This window comes from Meleagris gallopavo, chromosome 3, assembly GCF_905368555.1.
Source record: "Meleagris gallopavo chromosome 3, MGAL_WU_HG_1.1, whole genome shotgun sequence".
NCBI classification, from domain to species: Eukaryota; Metazoa; Chordata; class Aves; order Galliformes; family Phasianidae; genus Meleagris; species Meleagris gallopavo.
The window spans coordinates 57,671,127-57,697,794 of NC_139406.1; the positions used below are offsets into that span (position 1 = coordinate 57,671,127).

At 36.8% G+C, this 26,668-nt stretch overlaps 1 protein-coding gene across 3 annotated transcripts in view; it reads right to left on the reverse strand.

The window, feature by feature from the left end:
- Nucleotides 1–26,668, reverse strand: part of TOX (thymocyte selection associated high mobility group box) — a 221,473-nt gene that overhangs the window by 19,741 nt on the left and 175,064 nt on the right. For 2 of the 3 annotated variants that reach the window (XM_085221159.1, XM_085221161.1), the window contains 3 exons: nt 22,366–22,644; nt 17,210–17,440; nt 5,714–5,794 (listed from right to left, as the gene is read on the reverse strand). In XM_085221159.1, coding sequence (XP_085077285.1) covers nt 5,714–5,794; nt 17,210–17,440; nt 22,366–22,644 — 591 coding nt within the window. The remainder of the gene's footprint in view (nt 1–5,713; nt 5,795–17,209; nt 17,441–22,365; nt 22,645–26,668) is intronic. The other variant, XM_085221160.1, reaches the window with a different exon arrangement.

A 26,668-nucleotide genomic window follows, 5' to 3' on the forward strand; every position in this document is an offset into this window, starting at 1 on the left:
AGTTGCTTTCTTTCCTAGACAAGAAGTTGATTTGATTTGTGCTATTATCAGATTAGATAATTTTTTGTATCAATAAATACGTTCACATCATATATTCTAATACATCACATACATGCACGTACATGATTTTATTTGTGATTCTTTGAAAATATCTGCTTATGTCATAATAACTCCAGAAACGGAGACTGAAGTATCACAGAAACATGAAGCTTCTCCCATAACAGCCTTGCATCATAGCATTCCCAGCTAGTTTGTCCATGTTTAATGGACAAAAGAAAAAGCTGTAGATGCATGTCATTGTTCTGATTTTTTTTCTGTTTTGTTTTAATGGAAGCATTGCCAGTTACCTTGCAGCACTTTAATACCTACAAGCAAAATAAAACAAAGCCCATTCATCAAACACAGCCATGTATTTTCTTTATTCTTTCCATGTTGCTTTCACTGAGAGCAACCTAAACTGTTTTCCAAAATTCCAGAACACCTGTATATACTGGGGCTAGATAAAATACAGGCAACTGCTGTCTCAGAAAGCAGAAAGAAGGTGCCTTCACCAGCAACAGAACGGTTGCTGCTCTTCTTATACAATAGCCAGCTGATTAAAGCTCTGACCAGCAGACACAACAGGTCACTCCTCTATTCTCTCAAGAGATACTCAGTACTGTATTTCCAAAACAAATGTCCTAAACCCTGGCAGCTGCTTCTTTCAAGGAGGAGAGAGCTGGATATTGTGCTTCCCTACATTTGAAGCTTGTCCTCTATGCAAAAAAGAATTTGAGACTAATTGGGCCACAGAAAGTAAATAATGGAGGGAGCACAGCTATACATTCACATTTAATTAGGAGTGGGGTGAAGCACAGTCTGGGAGAGCTGACATATTGCCCAGGGTCTGATCCAGCCTCGTCCTGAAAGTCTCCAGTGATAGGGCATCCACCACATCTCTGGGCAACCTGTGCCAGTGCCTCACCACCCTTACTTGAAAACACTTTTTCCTTGTATCTAACCTAAATCTAACATAAACCTATCTTCTTTAAGCTTGAAACCATTTCCCCTTGTTCTATCACCCTGCAAAAGAGTCTGTATCTTTCTTTCCTCTAGTTCCCCTTTAGATACTGCAAAGTTGCTATCAGCTCACCTCGCAGCCTTCTCTTCCTCAGGCTGAACAGCCCCACCTCTCTCAGCCTGTTCTTATAAGAGAGGTGTTCCATCCCTTGGATCATTCTTGTGGCCCTTCTCTGTATGCACTCCAACAGGCCTTTGTCTCTCCCGTACGAAAGACTCCACATCTGGATGCAGATTTTACTTTATACAACTAGTTCGATCTTCTCCATATGTACTCACTGCAGTCCCAAAAGGTCTTTAAGACCTTCTTAGGCTATTCAATCACAGAATTATAGAATTAAAGATCAATTGAAGGGATCTCAAAAGATCATAGGGTCCAAGCTTTCAAGGAAAGAGGGAGCCCAGATGAGATTATCTAGCACTCTGAGCAGCCGCAGCTTGAAAACCTCCCATGACAGGGAATCTACCACATGCCTGGAGAGACTGTTGCAGTGATTGATTATTCTAAACACTACACATGTAACACTGACATTCTGGGTGCCTGGAAAATCTCTGCTTACAAATTGCCGTGCTAAAGACATTATGCCAATGCCAGTCTTATTAGATACTACCTTTATTTTTTTAATGAAAAGTAATTGCAAAGTGGTGAGCTAGGAAAGCTAAGTGTGCCATATACTTTAAGGAGAAATATTACACATCCAAAGGATTTGCGCTGTCCACAAAACTGAAAAATGTCATTGTGTTTGTTGCAATGTCATGTGAGAATACTGCTGTGACACTTTCTAAATACACTTGAGTATTTGGAATTTGAATTTTATTCTCCCTGCTGTTAAAATGTGTCTGCATTAAACTGTGACACTGTACAGTAAAGAATTAAAAAATTCATTTAGCCAGGGAGAACTAAACAGGGAAAAGGAATCATATTTGTATTATTTAAATCATTAAACTCCTGCTACTATAGTCAACATATGTACTATGCATATTAAATACATTTTATGCCTATATTTTTAATAAATGTACATAGATGTATGCATATAATATAGAAACATGTTTAACATATACTTGTATATATTTGTATTAAATATATATACTTGAAAGATGCAGCAAAAACTCTAATGTCAGCCAGAAAAAAGGCTGGTTTAGCCAGAAAAAGTGCTTGTTTTATGAAAAAGTAAAATTGCAATTCACAGCATTTTATGTAATGCTGTACAAATTACCAGATACCAGAGATTGCATTTCTGGACCTGAATAGTACTAAAAGTTGCAACTAAGGGCAAATATAAAGACACTCGTTTACAATGCAAAGGCTTAGTCAGTACTATACGCAATATGGCAATCTGCATAGCAGAAGATACAATGCTTTGTAATGTAATTTTAACTTTACATATCAATTCCTCCTCACATGAACAATCTCAACTACAGACTCATTAATTAAAGTCTTTATAAAACAGGAGAAAAATACAGGAAATACACTGATTAATTACATGTGGATTAATGCTTAGCTGACATATTTACACAATTCTATGGTTTTTTTTTTACTGGGTGATAGCTCTATTTTATAAAGACATCACAAAAGTATTTCAAAATGTATTAGAGATGGGCTGGCACTCCTACTTTGAAGTTGTTGGAGACACTTCCATTCTTTTCAGTTATCAAAGAACATCAAAGAACACAGCCAATATCCCACTTTCACCTTAGGGCCCAGGACAGAAAACAATGTCACTGAATTTTATTACTGAATTTCATTATTTTGCTATCACTCTGAGGCTCAGAAATCTCCTGGCAAAAGGTTTACCGCATTGTAGGTTTACCCTACAAATTCATAGTCTGAATGTTGTAGCAGCTCAGATGGCTAATAGGGATGCACTGAATTCAACTTCAGCATGGCTTATGCCCAGTCTTTTGCTTTTCAGGAAAAAATGATCTTGCAAATAAATGCAGAAAAACACATACACATATACAAATCCTATACTCACTGGTTCTTTAAAAACTGGCAGTAATTCATGAAAAAAAAGTTGCAGAATAGAGCTAAAAAAATAGCAAATTGGTAGGGCTACTGCTTTGGGCAAAATGAAGCACGCACTGAGCCAGAGACAGGAAACTTGAAGTAGAGACAGGAGAAGTCAACAGTCCCTGCCGCTCCCCATGGGCAGAGCACTCTGTGAGGGAGGACGAAGAAAGTTTCATAGTTGGGTAACTCCCATCATCTGCATATCAAACAGATGTACTGTGAAACATCATTTAATATCTCATAGTTGCCAGCCAGCTGACTCTGAAGTTACTGGAACTCTGAACACAGAAGGTGTCATATTGCTTGCATACCATGACAAATAAAGTTTCAGATGTCCCAGGCAGGACACTAACAATGACTCAAAATTTGATTTCACAGTGCTTTAGCTGTGTTTGAGAATGTGGACAATATAAACTTCAAGCTCCAGAATATTACTGAGATGAATATATTTTTTTTAATACTAAAATGCTGCTGGACCGAGAGGAACAAAAAATCCTATAAAGAAGCAAGGATAAGCAATATGCAGTAAACACAACATGGGGGCTCCCAGAGTGAACACCTTCATGTAAAAACATTTAGATGTTGTACTCAGGGACATGGTTTCTTGGGAAATACTGATGATAGGTGGCAGCTGGACTGAATGATCTTGGAGGTCTTTTCCAACCTTTGTGATTTTATGATTCTATGACTCTATGTAAGTGTATGAAGTGTGACCCAAAGAGTGAGGTACAGCACATAAAACAAACTATGTGAGCAAATCATTAATATTATATTAGAGCATTTTTGGAGAAGGTGTATTACTTCTGGTGTGTCTTAACTTTTGAGATTGAGGTCTTGTAATATTAATAACATTCTCTAAGTATAGCTTTTATGGATGATAATGTAACACATAAAAAAGAGCAGATGGACTCCAAACAATCTTAATAATATATTATATCTATTTCTTCATGATTATATGCATATTTTAAAAACTAAAACTCTTCTGGTACTGTATAAATATTTAATAATGATAATTTAGAATATACTGATATAATATTACATCTGAGTATTTTACATCCATATTCCAAAATGGAGTTGCTTTAGTTACATGGCAGATCTGCTGGATTCATTGAGCGTGTTCATGAGAGAAAGTAATTAGTACTCAGCTTCATTAAGTTTACATTTTGATACTTTCCACACTAGAGGAAAACATTACATTATGGGCAGAATTTAAATAATTGCTTAAAAGTTAAGAAAATGCTTCAGTGCTTTTCTGGCTAACAACAAATTTAAACATATGCACAAATGGCTTCACGCATTGAACAGATCAGCAATCTTTAAATTTTTTTCCCTAAAAACAAACCTCAGAAAATGCCATAATTTTTTTCCACCCAAATAATAGAAAACAAAAATCTAAGTTTTTCTATATTTACATTTAAGATGTTTAAGGTATGTCTTAAAAAAAATGAATGGGATACCAGCCTTATTTAAATTCAGCACAAACCCTTAGCAAATACTAAGATAATGTAGAAATACACACAAAAGCTCTTTGCATGGATAATTCAATTTCACTGAAAATGTGCAAAAATTCAGGTAATATACAGAGAAGCAGAATGCGGCAATAACCTCTCCAAACATTTAAAACTAAGAAAAAGCTCTACTCATGTCGTGTATACTAGTCCTTCATAATGTCATTTGTAAGTCTAAAATCAAGTTTAATTATGAAGGAACAAAGTATATCCAGATTTGTTTTCAATCTAACTGCAACACTTCTGAAGTTGTTCTTTTACATTGCCACACTGCAAAAAAAGTTTATTACAAGTTATAATCAGCCTTTTATAAAATAATGGGCACCAAGAATGTTTGAGTGTATATATATATACAGTAGTAGTAGGGTAGTGAGGCCCTGGCACAGGCTGAACAGAGAAGCTGTGGGTGCCACGTCTCTGGAGGAGTTCAAGGCCATGTTACACGGGGCAGCTCAGCTGGTAGGAGGCAGCCGTTTCCATGGCAGGGGGTTGGGATTAGATGATCTTTAAGGTCTCTTTCAACCCAAGCCATTCTGTGACTCTGTAACATAAAAAGGTGCTGCTAACGCGTGCTGGGGATATGCACGTGTTCCACTGCAAGAGCCCTATGGTGGCCTATGCTCTGCTCATGTAAATCTTGTTGCGGGATATAAAACACACAGTCTCATATGAAAAGGTGCTATGTGAGCTGAGCTTGACTTTTTGGGTATTGTGATTAGAAAGGAAAAAAAAAATTCTTAAAGAAAAACAAACAAAAAAAAGGCATTTTGTGTATGATGTAGTTTTTCCCTCATAGGTAGAATGATGACTGCCTGCATGGCACATTTGTGTTTTATTTGGCATGCCAAATAAGACAATGGCATGGTCTTTTTACTGGGATTTCCTTTGACTGCAATGATACTCCCAGCCTGGAGGAGTGCTGTCAATACAATCAGAAGGGAAAGAATATCTGTTCATGGAAAGATTACTGAATTTATTGAACATTAGCACAGAGAATAGATGTCCTAATTTTAAGGTGATAACAAACAAGGCTATTTGCACTAAGTACCACAGTGCTCTCAGCACAATAAAAATGCTGAAAATGCTTTGCAATATGTCGCTATATACATGTATACATTTATATATTGTGTGTTACCTTGGATACAAGACTTGCTCTGTAGGCAGCTAACTGCTTCAGATATTCCTTTTTGGCAGCTTCAGTTTTCTTTTTGTATACCTAAAAACAAAGAGCGTCACATTGGTAAATTAATCTGGTTTTGTTTTTATACATCACAGGTGTGTCTCATGCATCTTCATAAAGTCTTTCTAAGTAAACATCCTTTTCTCCTCATGTATTTTAAAGAGTGAAATAATAAACACCAAATATTTTAATGAAAATACTGTTTCAAGTGTGAAACACCCTTTAACTACTCAGCAGTACTGAAAAAACACTATCATTCGTACCATCTCAGGTTTAATTCTTCGAAGTTAAGTGCACAGCATGCTTGTAAATAGGACACTTAGGGACAGTGTGGGCCTCTCCACTGGCTTCTACTTGTGATACCAGTTAAAGTTCTCTGGGGAAGAAAAGAATGCTCTCAAGGACACATGAGATAAATGAAGTAGGAAATGATGGCACCACAGAGATCAACCAAGCAGCTTTCTCTCTTCCCTGGAAAAACTGGTGCAGGCAGTCAAAGAAGCTTCATGGAACTGCTAAGGATAACAAATGCGAGTCATTATCCCAGTCTTGATCCCATATCATTCTAATTAACTTCTCAGGAGCACAGATCTATTTCTGCACATTTCTCTCAACTCACCAAATTATTTTAAATGTGGCATGCACATAATCTCATAATAAATTAAAAAGCCTTGAGAGTCACTTCAATTTTGCCCAAATTTCAAGATCAAAGATTATCTGCAGGGCATGGCAGGACCTCCTCGCATTGCAGTAATATGATGTTATAGAAGTGTACACAGGGTTGAAAGTTCTCAAGAGGAGAATGAGTTTCTGACCTGGGCAGCTCAGCTAATGACTTGCTGTTAGCAATGACAGTGGCAAGTTCAGGAACAGGCCAGAATTTCTCTTGGCAAATACTATCATGTTCTTTTTTTTGTTTGTTTGTTTGTTTTCCTGAAAGGATAGATTTTGGACCTACCCTTGTAATTAAGCAGGATTAATTCCTAGCCTTCCATTTTGTAGAGAAAAGCTTAAAAAATACACAAATTTAAATTTTTTTCATAGAACATGCTGGCCAAAAATGTTTTTTGTTTCACCAATGTTCTGCTTGCAGGAACAATTCTCAGATATGGTCTGGTAAAACTGCCTAAAAGGATTAAAGATTATTCTTCCCAGGGAAGCAAAAGATCTCAATGGAAACATTGAAGTCTTAGGCTTCTAAAACTGTAAACATAGAGAGGAAAAGAAATTGGTTTTAGCTGTGCAACTGTATCTGTGCCCTCTTGTAATTTCTCCAGATTAAGATAAATATATAGTGTTGGCTGAACTCCTATTGTTTTGTACAAAAAAATAGCAGCAATTTGCTTTTTAACTTGTAATCACTTGTGATTATTAAGGAAATGTACAGTTTGCTTTGTAAATGAATAAAAAATTAGTCAACAATCTGCTCTTGCTGCTACAATGAATTTAGCTTGACCTACAGAACAAAGACTAAGTTTGACTGCTTTTTATATTGCAATCCCTCTGCATCGCTCTGATAGCCAGTTTAAAAAACACAGCTGAACAAAGAACTTTACACAGAATAATGATCTTCAAAAGATCATGTATCTACTACTTCCACATTGAGTTTTATTTTGTATTACATAAATATAAAAAATATACGCTCCCGCTGTGCACTTACAGTCACAGCATACTGAAAGAGTCCCCTGGGACCTGACTTTTCCCTCAAATAATCATATTGTTTGAGGTTAACTCAGTAATACGAAGCTAACAACAATTCTGCAGTGCTCCAACTAAAACATCAGTACTTCATACGAAGTATTGCCCTCTTTTCTTGAGTCCTCTGGTGAGGCAGTAATAATCAAATGAACACTATGTTTTCCTTTGCAATGTTGACATTAATTATGCCAAATAAGGTCTTTATGGTAAAAATGTTCTTGCTGGATGGCATGACCCTAGCTTGCTTTCTTGGCTTGCGTTGTCCAGAATAGTGCTTGCAGGTTTACTTGCCTGTAGGGCAATATCTTAATGTTGCTGTTCTTTTCAAGATGGCCATTGTTTAGGCAAAATATGAATGGGTTGATGATCTTCACATTAGTTTTGGAAATTCTCATTATTTCTGGCTTATTATAAAAATTAGTACATTTTGCCTGTCTTGGGAGTTGTTCATTTTCATGAATAACCAGGCAGCCAGTATTCTTCTTTGCATATAAATGCAAATAAATATGGCCCTTGCAACGGGTATCAATACACTGAGTTGTGTTAGACTGGACTTGTATTAGGTGCTAATAAAAGCAGAGCAAGCAGGGAGTGTCCTTAGCATTTGTACCTAATACAGGTAGAAGCAAGTCAGCTGCCCTTCCCAACCTCTTTATTTTCCTTTTTTTTTTCCTTTTTTTTTTTTTTTTTTTCCCACAGCTGCAAGAATTTTCAGCCCTCTAGCTTAAATGGTTTTGTGTTGTAGTAACATTAACAGAGTTCCGTCCTTATGGTGCTTTGGGGGAGGAAAAGGGCTTGTATCATCATTCAAGTGTGCTCTAGAAAATGGATGAACCTCTATTGTATTTTGTACTTAAGACAGCGCCAAATTCTGAAACACGTAATTTCTAAAAATACATCTACCATTTTTCCTGTATCAAGAATCCTATTTCTGTTCTTTTCTTTATCTATAGAGGCTAATGGTAATATTTAATACTATTTTTGACATCTCAGAAATCTCTCATATGAGAACATTTTCTTTTCCTCCCTCAAGCAAATAACAATTGTTAAATAAGTAACTTGACAGAGCATATATGTACAGAATTAAGTAATTCCTAGCTTGCTTTAATTCAATTAACATTATAATTGAATGCTGACTGATTGTCATTCAGGCAGTAAAGGCCCATTCTGTTTCAGCTGCAGATTTTTTTTTCTTACACAGTATTTTATTTTTTCCATTGTCCAAGTTGTGGAAATTGAATGTTGGCAGAAAAAACATCATTTCTGTATATGCAGGGTGGGTCGCCTTTATTTATTCCAATTCTCTTCAGCTTGTTAGAGCAACCCCAAACCACCAAAATTACATTAATTTGTCCACAAATAGAAGCTGTTGGCATTCTTTTCCTACTGTGCTTCACAAATGCAAATTCACACAACATAATACATGGGTTCTTAATTTACTATCTAATTACACTTCCCAAGTACACTAAGGTGGCCTCAAGTTCCCTTACACCATTAAGCAAAACATGCAGGAATACAGAAAAAGGCATTTTCCATAAGAAATATGAAACTCCACCTTGTGTATATAAGCACAGAAGATAGCATTTGAACAATGCCATTGGAGAAAATTAATGCCCTGGATCTCCAGTGGTAAAATAACAGCCTTGTAACAGTTCCCAGACCTCTGCACTGGCATCTTTTAGGTCCAGTTCCTTAGGCTGATCATACACATGCTGTAGCTATACTGAGGGTTGAACTCTATTGATAGCAATAAACATCCTTAATCTGGCTGCCCCAGTGTTTCCCTTGGAGATGTGTCGTGGATTATATGGTTAGCCACAACGGCAGATTTACCAAATCAAAACCACAGTAGAATATCTGCACTTCTATTTTATGATGCCAACTTCTGGTTATGTTTTCCTTTATATGTTTTAGTTGTTGCATAATTCTTGTCTTCCTAGATCACAAATTCCTTCAGGCAGGCTTTGTGTCTCCTGCGCTATTCTGTGTGTTGGATGATATGAAACTCATTGCTGATATATATAATGGAAATATACCTGCACTGCCATGAGCCAAATTTTTATTCTGGTTAGCCATCTTTTCCCAATGAACTTCCTCACTACTTGCTTCTGGAGGACTATCAACATATAACAACAAACACTACAGCAGGAGCCCTACATTGTCCAGTGTGGCTTTACACCCTTCTTCCTTCAGGGGAACAGAACATGAATATCTGCAAAAACGCCCTTGGCTTTTAATATCAGGTTCGAATGGAAGAAGGAACAACTTACTACAGTCCTCTCTGATATCAGAGAGTCAGAGTTAGTGAATGGAACTGACTGATGCTCTTAGAAGATGACTTACATAGTTTGTGTATGAAAAAGCTTTGTGCCTCCTAGCTGACAAAGCAAATTACAAAGAACCATACTATTTCCTTGACTCTGCCTAAATAGCTAGAAAGGATGAAAAAGAAGGGGAAATTTTCAGTTTATCTTGTGGGTATCTCCTTAGAGCTCTGGCTTCCAAGCAAATTATATTTGTCTTTTTAAAAAGATGTAAAAATGCCTACATTTGTTTTGATGGAAGTGTTCCATAAATCTAAAAAAATAGTATATGCAAAAACAAATAAAAAAGTAACATGACTGATTTCGACTTTTTGGTCTCTGCAATGTTATTACCCATGGGAGTGTCATTTTCACAGGCTACAGTTACAGGAATGGTATCTGAGAAAATATGGTAAGTTGCAATCCAGAATTAAATTCCACATTCAGATTGTCGTTCCTAGCCCTACACACCTAGGCTCACAGAGAAAACTTGTATTTTTTCCAAGTGGGAGACATATCTCTAGTTTTAATCTTTTGATTTTGAAGCAAAGGCACTTGGAACTGCACACATTCTTCTAAAATATGGAGAGAGATATTCCCACAGCAGTCAGAAAAAAATCCTCAGAATTGCTTAATGGATACTGAAATACGTTACCATTTGATTTTTAATCTAGGTACACACAGTAACAAAAAGAGGCCCAGAGCTAGCTTTATGGCTCAGCAGTCTCTTAGACTGCAGATCATGAAAATGACACTGATGACATATTAGAGGCTTAGGGGAAATAATTCAGTCTTTCTGGCATGCAGGTTAAAGATCACAGGCCAAAGTCAACTTTCGCACAAACACTGAAACTCTATGGAGCTCACTGGATTTTGCAGCCATTTATGTCAGGACTAAATGTGACCTTTCAGTCTTGATGCTTGCAACTTACAGGAGAGTGTTTATTTCATCAGAAGCACGTGAGATAAAAGTTGGACACAAAACAAACGACACTAAACACACAATTTATTTGGTGATTATTTGCACCTGCTGCTATTCTTTTTTATAAATGGGTCTGAGCCCAAACGGAGCATAATAATTGGGCCTAAGTCCAGTTGTGTACACAGACAATTCAAAGCTATGTTCCCATCAAGCTCAAATATATGCATAAAGGGTGGGTAAGAAGGATGTAAAAAATTAAGGCTATTATTTAGGAACATTGCGGCAGCAATACTTGGAATCCAGGATCCTTTGGGCTCAGCTCTTTTCAAATACAACAAGAAGGTGAAGTGCAGCTACAGCCAATGTTCACAAATCCAAGGCCATGTGTTGTGTCTGTTGTAAGTAGCAAAGGGGGGATAGAAATCCACCCCCATGGCAGTGGGGGCTTAATGGTTTAATGTTCCCCACTGCTTCCGGGCTCCTGGGAGGCTGGGGATGACCAACCTGCTAGAAGGACTGAGCACGAATACAGGCTGATTTACTCTAAACAGAGTAAGATACACCAGCTGTTTTAGTGAACTTCTTTTGTGTGTGGAGGTTTCACAACCCGAATGCACAGAGCAGTTTCAGGATAGATGTTTCAATACAGAAATCTGTTGAAAAAAAAAACAACAGTGGAGCTTCCAAACAAGCCAAAGGTGCAACAAAGTTAAGAGCAACTTTGACAGCACAAGTAGTTGGGAGGGAAGGCATAAGGCTAGTTTTTGTTATGCCTATTCCTGAATCCTTTTTGTTTGTAATTCACTTTGGGAGTATGCACACAAAGATGTGCCTTTGCTTCCTATTCTCATTTAGGAAAATAAAACTAAGGTAAATTTAAATGTTGTGTGGTTGTTTATCTGCCAAACTGAAGGTACATTCTCATCCTTTTACAAGTGTCTCAGTTATTCCTTGGAGATTACTTCATTAGCATAGACATTATAATAATTTTTACAAAAAGGTTATTATTATGGGTGGAACAAGAAGCAGATAAACAAACATCTGCATGAGTATATGAGCATAAATAAAAAAAAAAAAAAAAAACCTGTAAATTTATGTTCCCAAAATGCTATTGACTACTTGAACTTGATCTGCACATCCTTTGGATCTATCTCTACATCTGCAGCTGTCCATGGCCCTTACACTGGGCACCCCAAGTGCAAGAGCTTGCAATGGACGCACTATGGTTCTTCCACCCATGAGTTAAGATCATTTGTATTAAGTGACATCAAGTAACACAGCACAGTGCCTTGCGGGAGGTTACGTGTCCTTGCAGGCCAGGATGAGCCAAGCCTCTTGAAACGTCAGTCTGAGATCAATTTTGAGAAGCTTTGGTGTTATGCCAGAAGTTATGCTATACCTAAGTCATCATGCCAGACAAGAAGTATCGACAAGCACTACTTTTAAAGCTTCTCCTCCTAATCTACCTGATTCATCCCAGCATTGCATAATCTGTTGATAAAACTTCACAGTTCTTTCCCAACAAAAGAAACTTATAAAACATGCTGAGCTATTTTTCATGATCAAATCAGTCTGGGCTATTTTCAGTGACCAAAATAGAAACCCTTGAAAGCTCGTGCGTTATAATGAAAATGCTAACAGCATCAGAATCATTGACACTAATGCACGAGGACTTCAATTTACTTAAGCATTGGTAACATACAATCCAAGTTCCATCAGATTTTAAAGAATAAACTGCAGCTTTCATCTAGTGAGTCTTTGAGCACCAATGAGGAGTAAATGATTTGATTTTGTAAGCTCAGAGGATTTGTCAGCTGCCTCATAAGTATAATTCTGGCTCTTCATATTCCTGCTGCTTCTAATTTAGCAGGACAGGCTCATAATTGAAGCAAATTAACTATTTACACTTGCCACTTCTACCAGGGGAAGAGGACACATCAGCAGGAAGGAATGAGTAGGAAATTAAATTCTTCCCACTTGTGTCAGATCTGCCCTTATATAAACACATTAACAGTAATTTCATGAGGCATCAAACATAGGAATAAATACTGAAGGATAAAATAATGAGGAGTTGCAATTGAGCTAAGTGTTGCAGTAATATTACTGTGTATGAATTATGCAGCCTGAAAGAAGGCATATGTTACCAGCACTCATACAGTCGCTTTCCCTTTTTTATCTGATCTTTAATTTTGGGGTCTCTTAAGTGAATCCATCTTTCTGCTGCAAGGCCAGTGAAACATTTAAGTAAACCCACAGAAACACACGCACACACATACACACATCTACACATACATATACACTCAGCTGTTCATACAATGCCAACTCCATTCCTGCTAGAATTCCAGTTAAATTGCTGAAGTTACACTAGAGATTAATTTTGTTGAATGTTGAATAGACATTGAATTCCATTTTTAGTATAACAGCACATTTATTAAGGTTTTTGGCTGAAGTTTTAAAGTTACACTAATGTAAACAAGAACATTTTGTTTGTAATTTGCCACTTCTATTACTGCTTTACGAGAGCTCCAATTAGAAACTTAAGGTTCATTTAGTACACATACATCTGGTACTGATTTAAAATGACTCTCCTTTTTCATCTAATGACAGAAAATGACCTAAGTAGCCTTTTTACCTAGTTTGAACCAGCATTCTGTCTAAAAGCCACAGGCTCAACCATTTAGCATGCTGAACCTTTCCCCCTGGGGGATGTTTTTCTCCCCTTTGCAGTAAAAATGTGTGCAAAGGGCAATGATGTACATAAATAAGCTATAAAAAGGGGATGCACAGAAGAATAGTAATGACTAACGAGAAAACAATGTCCATGATAGTAAGACAGGAACTAGTAAAGTCACTGAAAATATCCCTATGCTATGGATACATATGCTTAGAATTTATCCCAGCTCTTTACTGTTACAGCTGCTTTCCATTCACAGGTTTATTAATCAGAATACTTTTATAAAACATTTACAGTGAAAAATGAAGGAAAACACACAGCCATTGTTTCTGTTCATATGTAATTATTGCATCCAAATTAAAGTTTGAGAAGAAACTATGACGAAGTACAACATCACTTCTACAGTCCCTTCAATTCCTAGATGCCTCTATGTATAAAGGCTTGGACAAACAAACCACAGATTCACACCAGTGTTTGAAAATGGTCCTCCAAAATTAATGGAAGCAGTTATAGCATGCGACAAAAAAATGCAGATATTTTCGTAGGGTAAAAAAGAGAGCACAAGTATACTGACACCTGCTTTAATCTAATAAATTGCAATAGCTGCATGGTAAGACAATCTGTGCGTGACACATTTTAAGTATAAATCCTCCTAACTTCAGCAAGGCACCCAGAACAACACAGTTCATAATAACTGCTTTTTCATTATTCAAATCCTATTTTCTCAAACAACATTTTCCTAGTTTCTTCACATTCAAGAAACATATGTGGCTCTTGCAGAAGCCCTTTAAAACTACAGTCTAATATGTCAGGTTAACAAACTATTTTTTTAACAAAGGTTTGGGTATACATATGCTGCCCTTAGGTTGTTACTGTTCTGAGTTTCAATACCTTTATTTATTCCATGGTCAATCTGCAGGGATAAACAAGAATTTCTGTGCTAGCTAGAAAAACTAGCTCAGGTCATAGAACAGTGAAGGTTTCATTCTGGCATAAAAAAGCGAGGTTATTCTTCTTTCTCAATAGCTGCATTATGTTCTACTTTCTGATTCATTTATATTTACTATTTAAATAGTTAAAGAAGTTCCAATTCAGGAAACATAATTTGGAAACACAATTCTATTTAAATTGCAGAATAAGCATTTGCTTCCAAAACATAGAAGCCAGAACCTTTATGATAATCGAATTTTTTTTCAGCAAGTATAATTCATCAATAAAGTATTTCTCTAATGACGTTATTGTTTCTTTAGTTACCTAGTGAATTTCTGAAGCTCATTCACTGTAAAATTCCAAATAATGCATTAATCATTAGTATTTTTAAAGTTCAATTTTCCTACCAGAGACACAGGTTTCATAACAGCTGCTAATGCTATACTTCTGAAAAATTAGGCCTTTAAAATACAGACTATCAAGTCAGTTAAGATGTCTTGTAATCATTACTTTGTACAATTGGATCTCTAATGGAATAAAGAATGAGTTTAAATTTATTCTAGAAAATGGGATTGCCATTTTTTTGAAATAGGGACTATCTTTTATTCTCTTTGTACAGTGCTCAATTAAAAAAGGCCTGGTGATAATGAACTGGCAAAATGAGTCAAAGAGCAACAAAGATATGCTAACACAAACTCTTGAAATAATTGGTTTAAAAATCTAGTTTTACTCATTTTTTTCATGTATGTGTTATGTGGATTCCACAACACGTCATTCTGCTGCGTTTCAACTTAAATTAAGGACAACAGTGATAAGGAAAATAAATTTTCTTCAGCTGTTCTAGTGTAGGTCTTTTTCAATTATTACTCTCAATCCTGTATAGTAAATTCAAGTCAAAGCTGAACTTTTTAATGCACTTTTCTTAAGACAGATTCTATGGAAAGACTGGCATCTTTTTTCCTGGTACTACTAAAATGTCAGATTCAATGAAAATTGAATCTTAGCTTTATCTCTATTATATTGCCCTTGATCATTATGCATAAAGTGAAATCTTCTGCATTGTAAGCAGAGAAAAGATCATGGAAGGAAAAATAGCAATCGCTGTAGCAGCAACATATTTAGGGTCATTGTGAAATACTGGCAAAAAAACAAGGGCAAGATTTGGCTAATATTGTGTGTGTGTGTGTGTGTGTGTGTGTGTGTGTGTGTGTGTGTGTGAGAGAGAGAGAGAGAGAGAGAGAGAGAGAGAGAGAGAGAGAGAGAGAGAGAGAGAGAGAGAGAGAGAGATCACTAGAGAGAGTTCACTAGAAAAGAAATAGCATCAAAAGTTCTTGCTTATGAACTTAACCAAAAGCATACTCAGAACTTGTTCTGAGAGTGAACATTTACTATCATGTTCCCAAGAATTAATGGTCCACTAAGAGAGAATCTCTGTTCTGGAAAGATCTAAACTTCCTGTCTGAGCAAGGATGTAATCTTAGCCTTTGTTGGACATATTAAAAAGGCAGAAGGAAGACATGACTCAACAAAAGAATCTTAATCATAGAATCATATAATCAATTATGTTGGAAAAGACATTCACGATCATAAAGTCCAACCATCAACCTGACTTACAGAATTCCATCATTAAATCTTGTCCCTAAAGTGCCAGGCTAAGTGATATGTTTGATCCCTAAATACAGAAAGCTACCTTTTCTCCAGCTAGACCTTCTAAGTGCTGACTTTATTGTACGAAACATATTAGATAGAGTAAGCCTTTTTTTGGTTAGTAAGTGCCAAATACTGATTCCTCTTACACTTTTGCCTTAGCAGGGAACTAGATGCACATATACCATCTAGTTATTCATGAAGAAAACCTCTTTCTTTTTTTTGAGCTCAAATGATTTTACCTACAAAAAAATCACAGTACTGTTTTCCTTTTTATTGTTAGATGTATTAACTGTAATTTATTATGCAATAATGATATCCTCAGAATTAATGAATGACATGCACTTTTGACCCAGTACTCCTGGCACTTTTGCCTCTACCTATGTCTCCTGCAGCCAATATAACTCCCATTCAGCATATTCTTTCCCTCTAGAACTGTATCTTTCTTAAAGTTCACATTTCTTTATCAGTTCAATCAATTCTGTTTCAGTTATTAAATACGCAACCAGTAACAATAAGTTATGGTATACAACAAGTAATGGTATGCTAAAGCAAGAATGGCATTTGTCAGCTGATGTCACTGTAAACTCATGAATGCAGTTAGCAACCAGGAGTTACTCACTTCTATATGGGACTTGACTGACTCAGAAGGATTTCTGCAAAGGTTCAGAACCATCTTTGCTGAACTCAATGCAGGACCAAGGCCTTTCCATGGAAGACAGAAATAACTGTGAGATGTTATTTCCACAAACTACACGAACATCTAGATCCATCCTAGGTCCATCTCCTAGATCCATCTGGAAAAAGCTAGGTGTGTTGGGAAAGGGGAAGAGCCTAGCTCTCCTCCTAGCATCACAGGGCAGAAAAAAAAACCGAGAGGTCCATTATGTGTCTGCTCCCATTGTACAGGAATATATTTATTTGCAGCAGTGCCCACCTACACCACACTTTCATAGACAGGGCAATGCTGTCCTGTCTGCCCTGCCCAGGAATATTATGCCCACTGATTTCAGCATAAAAGACTACTAAGTTAATCTAAAAATTTGTGTCACAGCCCAGCAAAAGTGATTTCACAGATCGACAAAATAAATGAAACGATGCTCTCCTTATCTTACTCTTTTTAAACCACACTCTCGATATAACACATATTCAAGTTTCATCCCTGCAAATAAAAGAAGCTCCCTATAGTGCTTAGATGACCCAGATTATATATATATATATATATATATATATATATATTTTGCAACAAGGCCTCTGAGCTACAGCACATACTGTACCTGTTTTTGTTCTTCTCCTAAGCCATCCCACATTGAAGCTACAATTTTAGAGACTTCACCAAAAGTAGCATTGGGGTTTTGGCCCTTGATGGCTGCTTGAGTGTCTCGGAAGAATAATGCATAGGCAGACACAGGCTTCTGTGGCTCATTTGGGTCCTTCTTCTTCTTCTTTTTAGGAGTTTTGGGTTTCTTTCCCATATCTGAAGCAGGTCTCTTCTCTCCTCCATTAACCTGTAACATAAAAACAGAGAAGTACTATAAGAAAAAATAACTTAATGTAGTGTGCATCATGAGGAGTTTGACATATGAGAAGGTAAAGAGCATAGAAGTCACAATTGAGCAGATATTACTTTCATCATGTTTTTTGATTGTTTGTTTGTTTTTTGATAATGCATGTCAAGTGACAGAACAGAACACAAGTATTCAGATCAGAAGAATTGCATGAGGAGAATTACTGAATATTCTTGATCTGAACAAAAGCCTTTTGCTTTTTTTCATTATATACTTCACTGTGTGGTGTCCAACAGCACCCAGGTGACTGAGGTGAACAACCCTGATCACTGTGGCTCATTAAACATGAGAACGTGATGCTACAATTTGAAAATGAAGGTGATTTTTTCCTAGCCATTACATTGCAACATCGTAGTACATACTTTGTATCTTTAATAAAAAAATTAATGGCCGTGGAGCTTTTTAGAAAAATACAGAGAAATAGAAATGTTTTGTTATCCATTATTAATTTATCCAACTTTTAGTGTCTTGCTATTATTTCATTCTATAGGGCACACAAAACTACCATCTAAATGACAGTTAAAACTATTGACTAAACTGTAATTAAGTAGGTTTGGCAGCATCATTCTGAAGTCTTCAGGCAATTTTGTGCAAACTCCATGTATAAGGAGACCTGATAATAACTGGAGCCATAATAAAGATAAAAACTTCAATTATTTGACAAGATTGAACTCTTTTCAAAGTATTTTTGACTTAATAAGATTTACGATTTCTTTGTATGTTAGGATACCACATTACTTCCTAACCTAGGCGATACACTGCAGAAACTTGTGCAAGAAGTCTGCTGGCTAACTGTTCGGAGAACAGCTCTAAAATCTTACAATCCAACTGGAACAATCAAGAGTGTTCAAAAACCCACTGTTAAAAAGAGAGTACTCACATGGGAAATTCTGTTTGTCTTATATGAAAATAACTACATAAAAAGAATACCAGAACTCCAATACTAATAACCTTGCAAATGGCTGAGATGATGGCCTACCTTATGCTCTCATCAGTCTATCAGCTTCACAGACCCCACTTCTAACCACCAAAGCAGAGACAGATGGGAAATAAAATAAAAAACATATACTCTGCTAGGCATAGACTTGTGCCTCAAATTCCCTGGAGGTGTAGTTAGCTCATGGTAATCCACCTCCTGTCATGGCTTATTGCTTAATTATGGTGATGTATTTAACTTATTTATCACAAGAAAGCAATAATCTTTCACTTTAAAGAAGTGTACATTAACCATGTTGCACACATAATAGATCAGAAGAATATCTAGTGTAGGATTTAAAACTATCAAGTAAGGCACATCGTTGATATCTAAATGTCCCTTGAGAAGCTGGAAAATGTCTATAAGCATATTTAAAATAAACTGCAATAGTACCAAAGCCTTTAATGGAGCTAAGAGAGCTGTTTTATGCACACTATCTTGCAGTAATCGCTATAGTTTAAAATAGATTTTAATCAAGCACCATCTGCATAATAGGCTGAACAGACAACATAGAATTCTACTTATAACTCTTATCATATAAAGTAAATATTGTAAAACCTCTACCACATAAAGAGAATATGCTGCAGTAGTTCTTTAGTAATCATGTTTCTGTTGGTTAATTCCAGCTACTTGCAGCCTTCTCACTATCTTCCCTCTAAACAACTTAATATGAAATTCTCTCCTCAGTGATATTCAAACGAACATGGAAGAAAACCCTGTTATCCTTCTATGAAGAAACGCATATTTGCAAACCAGTAATGCTTCTAGAATTCAACATTTATACTTGGCATTAACCAAAGAGATGTTTAGCAATTCAACAGTAAGAAAAATGACAGGAATTACATATCTGTAATATTCCAATGTTGAGATGGTTGGAATAAAGCATGTGGTAAGAGGAATTCATTTGGAATGTTTTTGCAGTTATTTACAACTACTGACTTCTATGGTTTTTCTTCTTCTAACCATAGTCCCACAAATTACATTGAGAATAATTAAGGAGACAATTACATCAGTTTGTAAAGACTTGTCTTAATGGCATTTGGAATATGTACATTAAGCTGAAACGGTCATTTCCTACACGCACAGAAATCAGTGGTCCAATAGGAATGCAATTATTTTTCTATTCTAAACATTCCTCTTGTTCATATCGTCTGTCAACCCCTTTTATAAATTTATGAAAACATGAACAGGGCACTGATATTTCTTTTTTTTTTCCTTTTTTTTTTTCCTCTAGATGGATAGAGGTATAGATCTTAGGGATTTTTCTACAAAATCTGCTTATCCTTCATAGGTAAAGCTGGGCATTTAGCTGATATTAACTAGCAGAGGTCATCTGACATTGAGATGATGGAGACTCATTCCATTTGAAAATTTTTTCTTTTTGAGGGGTGTTGATACACTGGCAAACATCCTCTCCTGGTTAGACAGTAGAATGTCACTGGTGCTATTAATAAAAAAGTGAATTCAGAGTGACTGTTTTTTACACAGTTCTCATAGCAGGAATATCTCAGTGACCTAATGGAGCTGGTCAGATCTGGTGAGATACATAGCTTCTACATGACTACAGCATGTGCACTCATATTAAAGTGTGAATAATGGGTTCCTGCCCTGAGCTATCAAGTAATATAAAACATCATACATCTATGAGAAAATTCTGAATTCAGGTAAAAGACAAGAGTTCTCATAAAAGAGAATGGCCATTCCACCTCTTCTTATCCTCATCCAGTATCTTCTTTCACTGGGAAGAGGATTTATGGAGTGAGAAGAAACCTCACGTATTCCTCCAACGCAGCTCTGAGAAAATTTATTACTAGTGTGGCTGTGGAAAAGGATCTCCATAAAAAGCTGGTTTATCCTAAGTATCCATATCCATTCACTGGCAGCTTCCAGGGAGAGAGATGTAACAGAAAGACGGACAGTGAAGGGTTTTAAATCATAAACTACAACATTACACTAGTTATTTATGTTCATTATTCACTATCTCCAGTCTTTTATGGAGGGAACTACAGTGAAACTATTGCATCAGGTCCAACTATGGCCAACTTCAGGCATACACAGGAAGATAAGAAATTCTGTAGAAGGCAGGTATAGTACAATGTGCCTGCCTTTAAGCTTATAGTTTAATCTTTTTTAGTTGGAGACTAGTTTATGCCCTCTATTATTAACCAAGTTTAATACTATAAATTACAATTATTGAATCATTTTAAGGCAATGCATCCACTTTTGCACCCCGAGTTGTTTTTCTTAAATTTGTGTTGTGTTCTGTACATTTTCTCATCTTTTTCTGCTCACATTGAACATGAGAATGTTTTAAAGAGTTTCCAAAATAACATGGCTTGTTAAAAAGTTGAACACTGTGTAATCTGGCTTCAACAGAGAAAAGATCAAGTTTTAGTTGGTCTGCAGCAGTCATTAATTTCTTTATTAAAAATACTACTTTCATATGCGAACTGTCTTGCATGAAACCCCAATTCTATACTTCTGGCAGAATGAAGTGCTGCAGTGAAAAAGTACATCAGAAATGTGGGTTAAATATATTAAGTATTTCATAAATAAAATAAAAAAGATGTTTTAATTTTATATTTGGTGTTTTCTCCAGAATTTTAAAGCAAACTGCACACTTCTACCGATGTACAAAAAATATTACCAAAGAAACGGGAGTAGGAAATAAATTATTCTGAAAAAGTAATGACTGCTTGGAATTATTTTTGCATAGCTGTATTCTAAAATCTCCCTCAGTAACAAAGTGCTCATTTAAAATGTATGAATTATTCAGTAATCTTTGAAACCTGAAGTTTGTGAAATTAGGGGAAAGTCCTGAAATAAAACTTTAAATCTGAATTTATTTAAAATGTAGTAAAACATATGTCTCCAATTACATGATTATTTTATAGCTAGAGGCATGAAAAACAATACAATTTGAAAACAAATCAGAATTACAATACTTGACTGGATTATACCTCCTCAGTGGCTCACGTGTTTTCCTCACGTTCCTCTCAAGTCTGCAACTATTCCCCACAAGATGTGGCCATGGTACAACATTTTCACTACTGCATAACAACTTCCATTTTGCAGTCCAGAATAGATTAGAACTAAGAGGTTCTCAGTTCCCATATGCTCTATCCCTGATTTACTGGATGACTTTGTGTTAAGTCCCAGTATTTTTTTAATCTCATCTTAAGTCTCTGCAAAATTAAGTTAATATACTTGCTTACTTTTTGGGATGTTTTCAGGATTTGGGGAAGTTTGCAAGGCTTTTATATGCAAGCTGCTAAATAAGTTATCACTTATCACTTAAATAAAGGAAACTTTCTTATTTGAATGACAATTATTTCTTTTAGGCCCACAGTGATGCTAAAAGGAAGCTTAAACATGTCATGTCGGAGTGTCAGCACCTCCAAAATCATAAATATATAATGAGTCTTCAAGTTTTTCAAGGTAAGATCTTGAAAGTTTGTAGAGGATATTTCTGTTCTCGTTGCTATGAAGTTCTGTTTACTCATCCTATGACCAAATTGCAAAGACTAGCATATTGTACACACAGTTCATACTTTTTATAGCAGTAACTTGATCTTTAACTGGGAACAAACATCCATTCTATGCAAGTGAGAAAACTCAACCTTTATATTGAAGTCCTAAAGGAATGGTTATCCTTTAATATTTTACAGGATTCCAGTTTGCTCTCACAAAGAAGAATGATGTCATTTACTCAAACTGCCTGAAGAATTGACTGGAAACTATAAGTTCTGTATTCATAACTCTTTAATTCACTTTAGCCAACCACCAACAATGTATAAAGTATCACCTTAATAACTGTGGCCGTATGATTCATTTAGCAGGTCCTAAAAATATCCACCATTTACACAGTAATCCTAGCATCTAAGCCTACCTTAGAGCTATCTTCTCCTTCATCTTCATGGACTGAACTGGATGGTGAAGGAGTTGCAGATTTGCTTCCAGGTGGAGAGGGTGAGTTGTGAGGAACATTGTTTCCACCCATATTCAAACCAAGCTGTGCACTGAGCTGGGACTGGTTAATAGTAGTCAGCTGCCCGTGCTGCATCATTCCTGGCTGCCTAATATCTGCAGGTTGAACCCTTGGCCTCATGGTTGCCATCTGAGGATGGGAACTATACTGGGCTCCTTCTGTATTCCGTAAATCTTGCATCTACAAGAGGAAAAAAACTGTATTAAGCATATCACTAATAACGTGTCCTGTTCTTTTAGAGTTCTGTTGGCCTGATCGGCTATATAAGGCTTAAAAGAAATGTCATGTACTCAAATAAACATATAAATACTGAAAATAGACAGAATAGAATGTGATTGTAATTTGCATAACACTGACTGTTACAAACTATTCAGGCTGTAGCCTCAGCCTGTGGGAATAGCAAAAAGCACTGAAAGCTTGTTTCTTTTTAAGGGGAGCAAAAAGGCACTGCTTTCTGTAACTGCATTCGGAGTATTTCAGAAATGCTAACAAACTGGGGCAGGTTTGCATTCTGAAGTTTAGAGCCAGATCAGAACATTAATATCCTCAAAATTCAAGGCTATTTCCAGATCCTACTTTTCTTCTTAAGATTTGTGTGTATTTGAGCTGTGAATTTGGAAGCTGGAGTTTTCAGAATTGGAATATCTAATATTAAGTTCAAATCTATTATTCCCGGTGCTGCCCAATGCGATACTGGAATTTTAAGGTTTCAGACTGACAGAAAGGATCCATTGATAGACTGATTAAATGAATTCTGAGTTGATTTGCTGCTGAGACATATATGAACAGAAAGCTCAGAAGTTGCAGGATTGACAAATGAATCCATTGTGCTATGTGGGTCACCGCTTCTCAGCATTAACAAGACATACTATTTTAATTCAAGCAACAAATTCATTCTCTGCAAGGATAAGAATTAAAAGCATCGGAGGATGAAACTCCTTTCTTGTCCAGAGGTCAAATGTACCATACATACACACTACAACAGATTCCCTATAATGTCTTTTCATTTCACACCAAAACATGACAAAAGACAAAGAGTATCAAGAAACTCAGATTTAAGCTAAGGTGTTATGTGGGTGATATAAAATTGAAGTGTCAATTCAAAGCTGAAATGAAATAGATATAGTTGTCGTTCAGTGCATCAGACAAACATGTCATGAGTATCGAGTGGAATCTGACAGCAACTATCATTGTATAAATTCCATTATGATAAGGACACATGTTAATGGTTCAATGTATTAACATAACCACATTTATCTACTGACAGTGTTTGTTAGACTTGTCATCCAGAACATTTGAAGATGGCTCAGTTCTTTTTTGACTTCAAATACCTTGTGACTTCTATAACCTATCAGTCTCTCATACGCACTCTCTTATATATCAGAGGAATCTATGGGATACCTCACAACCAGTAAGGCACAGAAAAAGGAAAGAAAAACCTGTAACTTCACGTTTTCTGTCATTAGTAAGAAATCACAAATTTTAGGGAGGTATTTTATGAGCCTGCAGATTGATTTTTGTAAGGCTGACTGGCTGGCAGTAAATTAAACTTATAATAGCATTAGTTCTGGAATACTAACCACTTTAAATGCACATGTATCTCTGAGAAGTATTTGGAATACATTCTGCAAACATAATTATACCTGTATTTATATTGCTTTAGAAATTAATAGCTTTTGGTAAAAAGGAGTTATCTATACAAATATGTTCAAGTTTGCTTAATGAATACTATAGCACCAGAGGAAAGGAGTCAGAGCAGTGTAAGAAATCAATTGAAGACTGAAATCTGAATCCTGACAGACATTCATACGTTTAAAGATCGTGTTTGTTCCCTTTCCTCCAGTACCAGCTCCCCTTCAAATATATTAGCCTTGAAAGCTATCATTATCACTACCTCTGGCACACAATCTACACCAAAGCAGTTGTGCCATAAAGCTCTAACCGCTGCTTGGCCCTATCTTCCCCAGTCCAGCTGTGTCACCGAACAGCAAGCAGTTGGTGCAGGATGAGTAGGGAGGCAGACTGTCCCCAGGCCCTCTCCAAAGGGTGCTCACCAGCTGCCACGCTGCTTGGTGCCAGGTCCCTGGTGAGGCAGGAAAGGCGGCACCCCCTAAAGCCTCCCGCTCACCCTGTCAGTTGCATGTGACACCCAGCACAGCTCAGAACTCTCCCAGGGGATTTTGTATTAGGCAATGTGTTGTCAGCAGGTTGAGGGAGGTGCTCCTTCCCTTCTCTCTGCTCATCACTGGAGAGGCCACACCTGGAGCACTGCATACAGTTCTGTGCTCCCCAGTACATGAGAAAACTGGACATCTTGGAGAGTTCGTCATGGAGGGCCACACAGATGACTGAAGGACTGGAGCACCTCTCCTGTGAGGAGAGGCTGAGAGAGCTGGGACCAGAGAAGAGTAAGTAAAATGATCTCATCCATCTGTAAAAATACCTAAAGGGAAGGTGCAAAGAAGACAGAACCATGTCCTTCAGTGGTGCCTAATTTGAGGACAAGAGGCAATGGGCACAAACTGTAAGAGGACGTTCCCTCAGAACACCAGGAGCACTTCTGTGCTCTGTGGGTGACAAAGCACTGGCACAGGCTGCCTAGAGGCTGTGGAATCTCCTCCTTGGAGACCTTCAGGAGCCACCTGAATGTGGGCCTGGACCCCTACTCTGAGTGTACCTGCTGCAGCTGGGGTTGGGACAGATAAACCCAGAGATCCCCGCCACCTGCAGCCATTCTGTGATGCTGTGGTCATGTGAATGTGTACCCAAATGATTTTATGAACTCTGGAATGGAAACAAACATTATCTGAAACTCCTAGCAACTGTTTCAGTCTTTTGAATGAATTTGCCAAGTATCTACTTCATTGAAAGCAGAGCAAAAGTCATAATTTTAATTACTTTTTTTTTTTCCCCTCCAAGAAAAATGCAATAAACTTGTTATTTTTCAAACACTCTCCTTTATTAAAAACTTTTTACGTGAACTTCAATTACCAGATAGGCACTGGAGAGCATTCTGTGTTTGTCATCTTTAAAATAACATATATTTTAAAGAATCTGTGTTCAGTTTTAGCTCCAGCATCAAACAGACAGCTTGTTTTCAGATAACACGACACCAATTGGATAGTATTGAACATATCCCCACACAAAATATGCATATACATCTTTGTAAGGATCGGTCTTTTGAATTTTTAGGTCAATACCAGGCAACCTTTACAAAAAGAGGAGTAAGCAGCATGGAGACAGGCTGCTTTAAAGTACATGTTCCCTAAGCCAGAAACCAACACCCTAAGGGACCTGCCTACAGAGAAGAGCAATACCTGGGAACATGCCAGTGAATCCATGAACTGAGCTGTCACTCTCAGCAAGGAGAACATGTGGCTCTGCATCTACAGATGAGATTTCTGTCTCGCCTCTCTCCTGCACTGCAGAGCCTTCCCATATCCTGATCCTTCCTCGAGAAACAAGGAGACTATCTAAGAAAATGGAAATCTGAGTCAGAATAGGCAGCTGACCACATTAACTGTGAAAAGTTACTATGTAATACTGTGGAAAGCATGTGATGATGAATCTTTACATTTCTAAAGAATCATCAGATTTCAAGAACAGGCCTGTCAATGAAAACCACATACTTCCATTGCTGCTGTGGTGTGACAGTATGTCCCTGTCTCAAACACTCTGATGACCTCATCTCTGTGAGAACAGTGGCACTGATCATACACATTCTCTGTCAGCGCTGCTAGTAAAGTATGACCAATTCCATACAAAGTACTTCACAATCAGAAGCTTCAAATTGCTAGTTCTTCCAGATGGAGCCCACCACAATGTGGCTGTGCTGAAGTCATATCCAATATTCAGAAACAATACTGCAAACATACTTCACTGAATACAAAAACAAATCTTGCCTGATGGCAGAATGTCAAATAGAAGAACAAAGTTAAAGAATTTGTGTGCTACAGGGGATAAGGATAGTCCTAAAATGATGCCTTTGATGGCCTTTTCGATGAGGTAATAATACTTGGCACTTTAATATCATTCTCCATCTGTCAATTTCAGGATGCCTCACAACTTTATACTCAGCTTTAGAACATGTCTGGTTTTATTTTGGCTTTACTAAGGCGGAACTAAGACACAGTTCTCTTCATGGCTATACATTTTTTTCCATTTGCATTTTACTTATAAGCAGAAATGGAGCATCTACCTATGC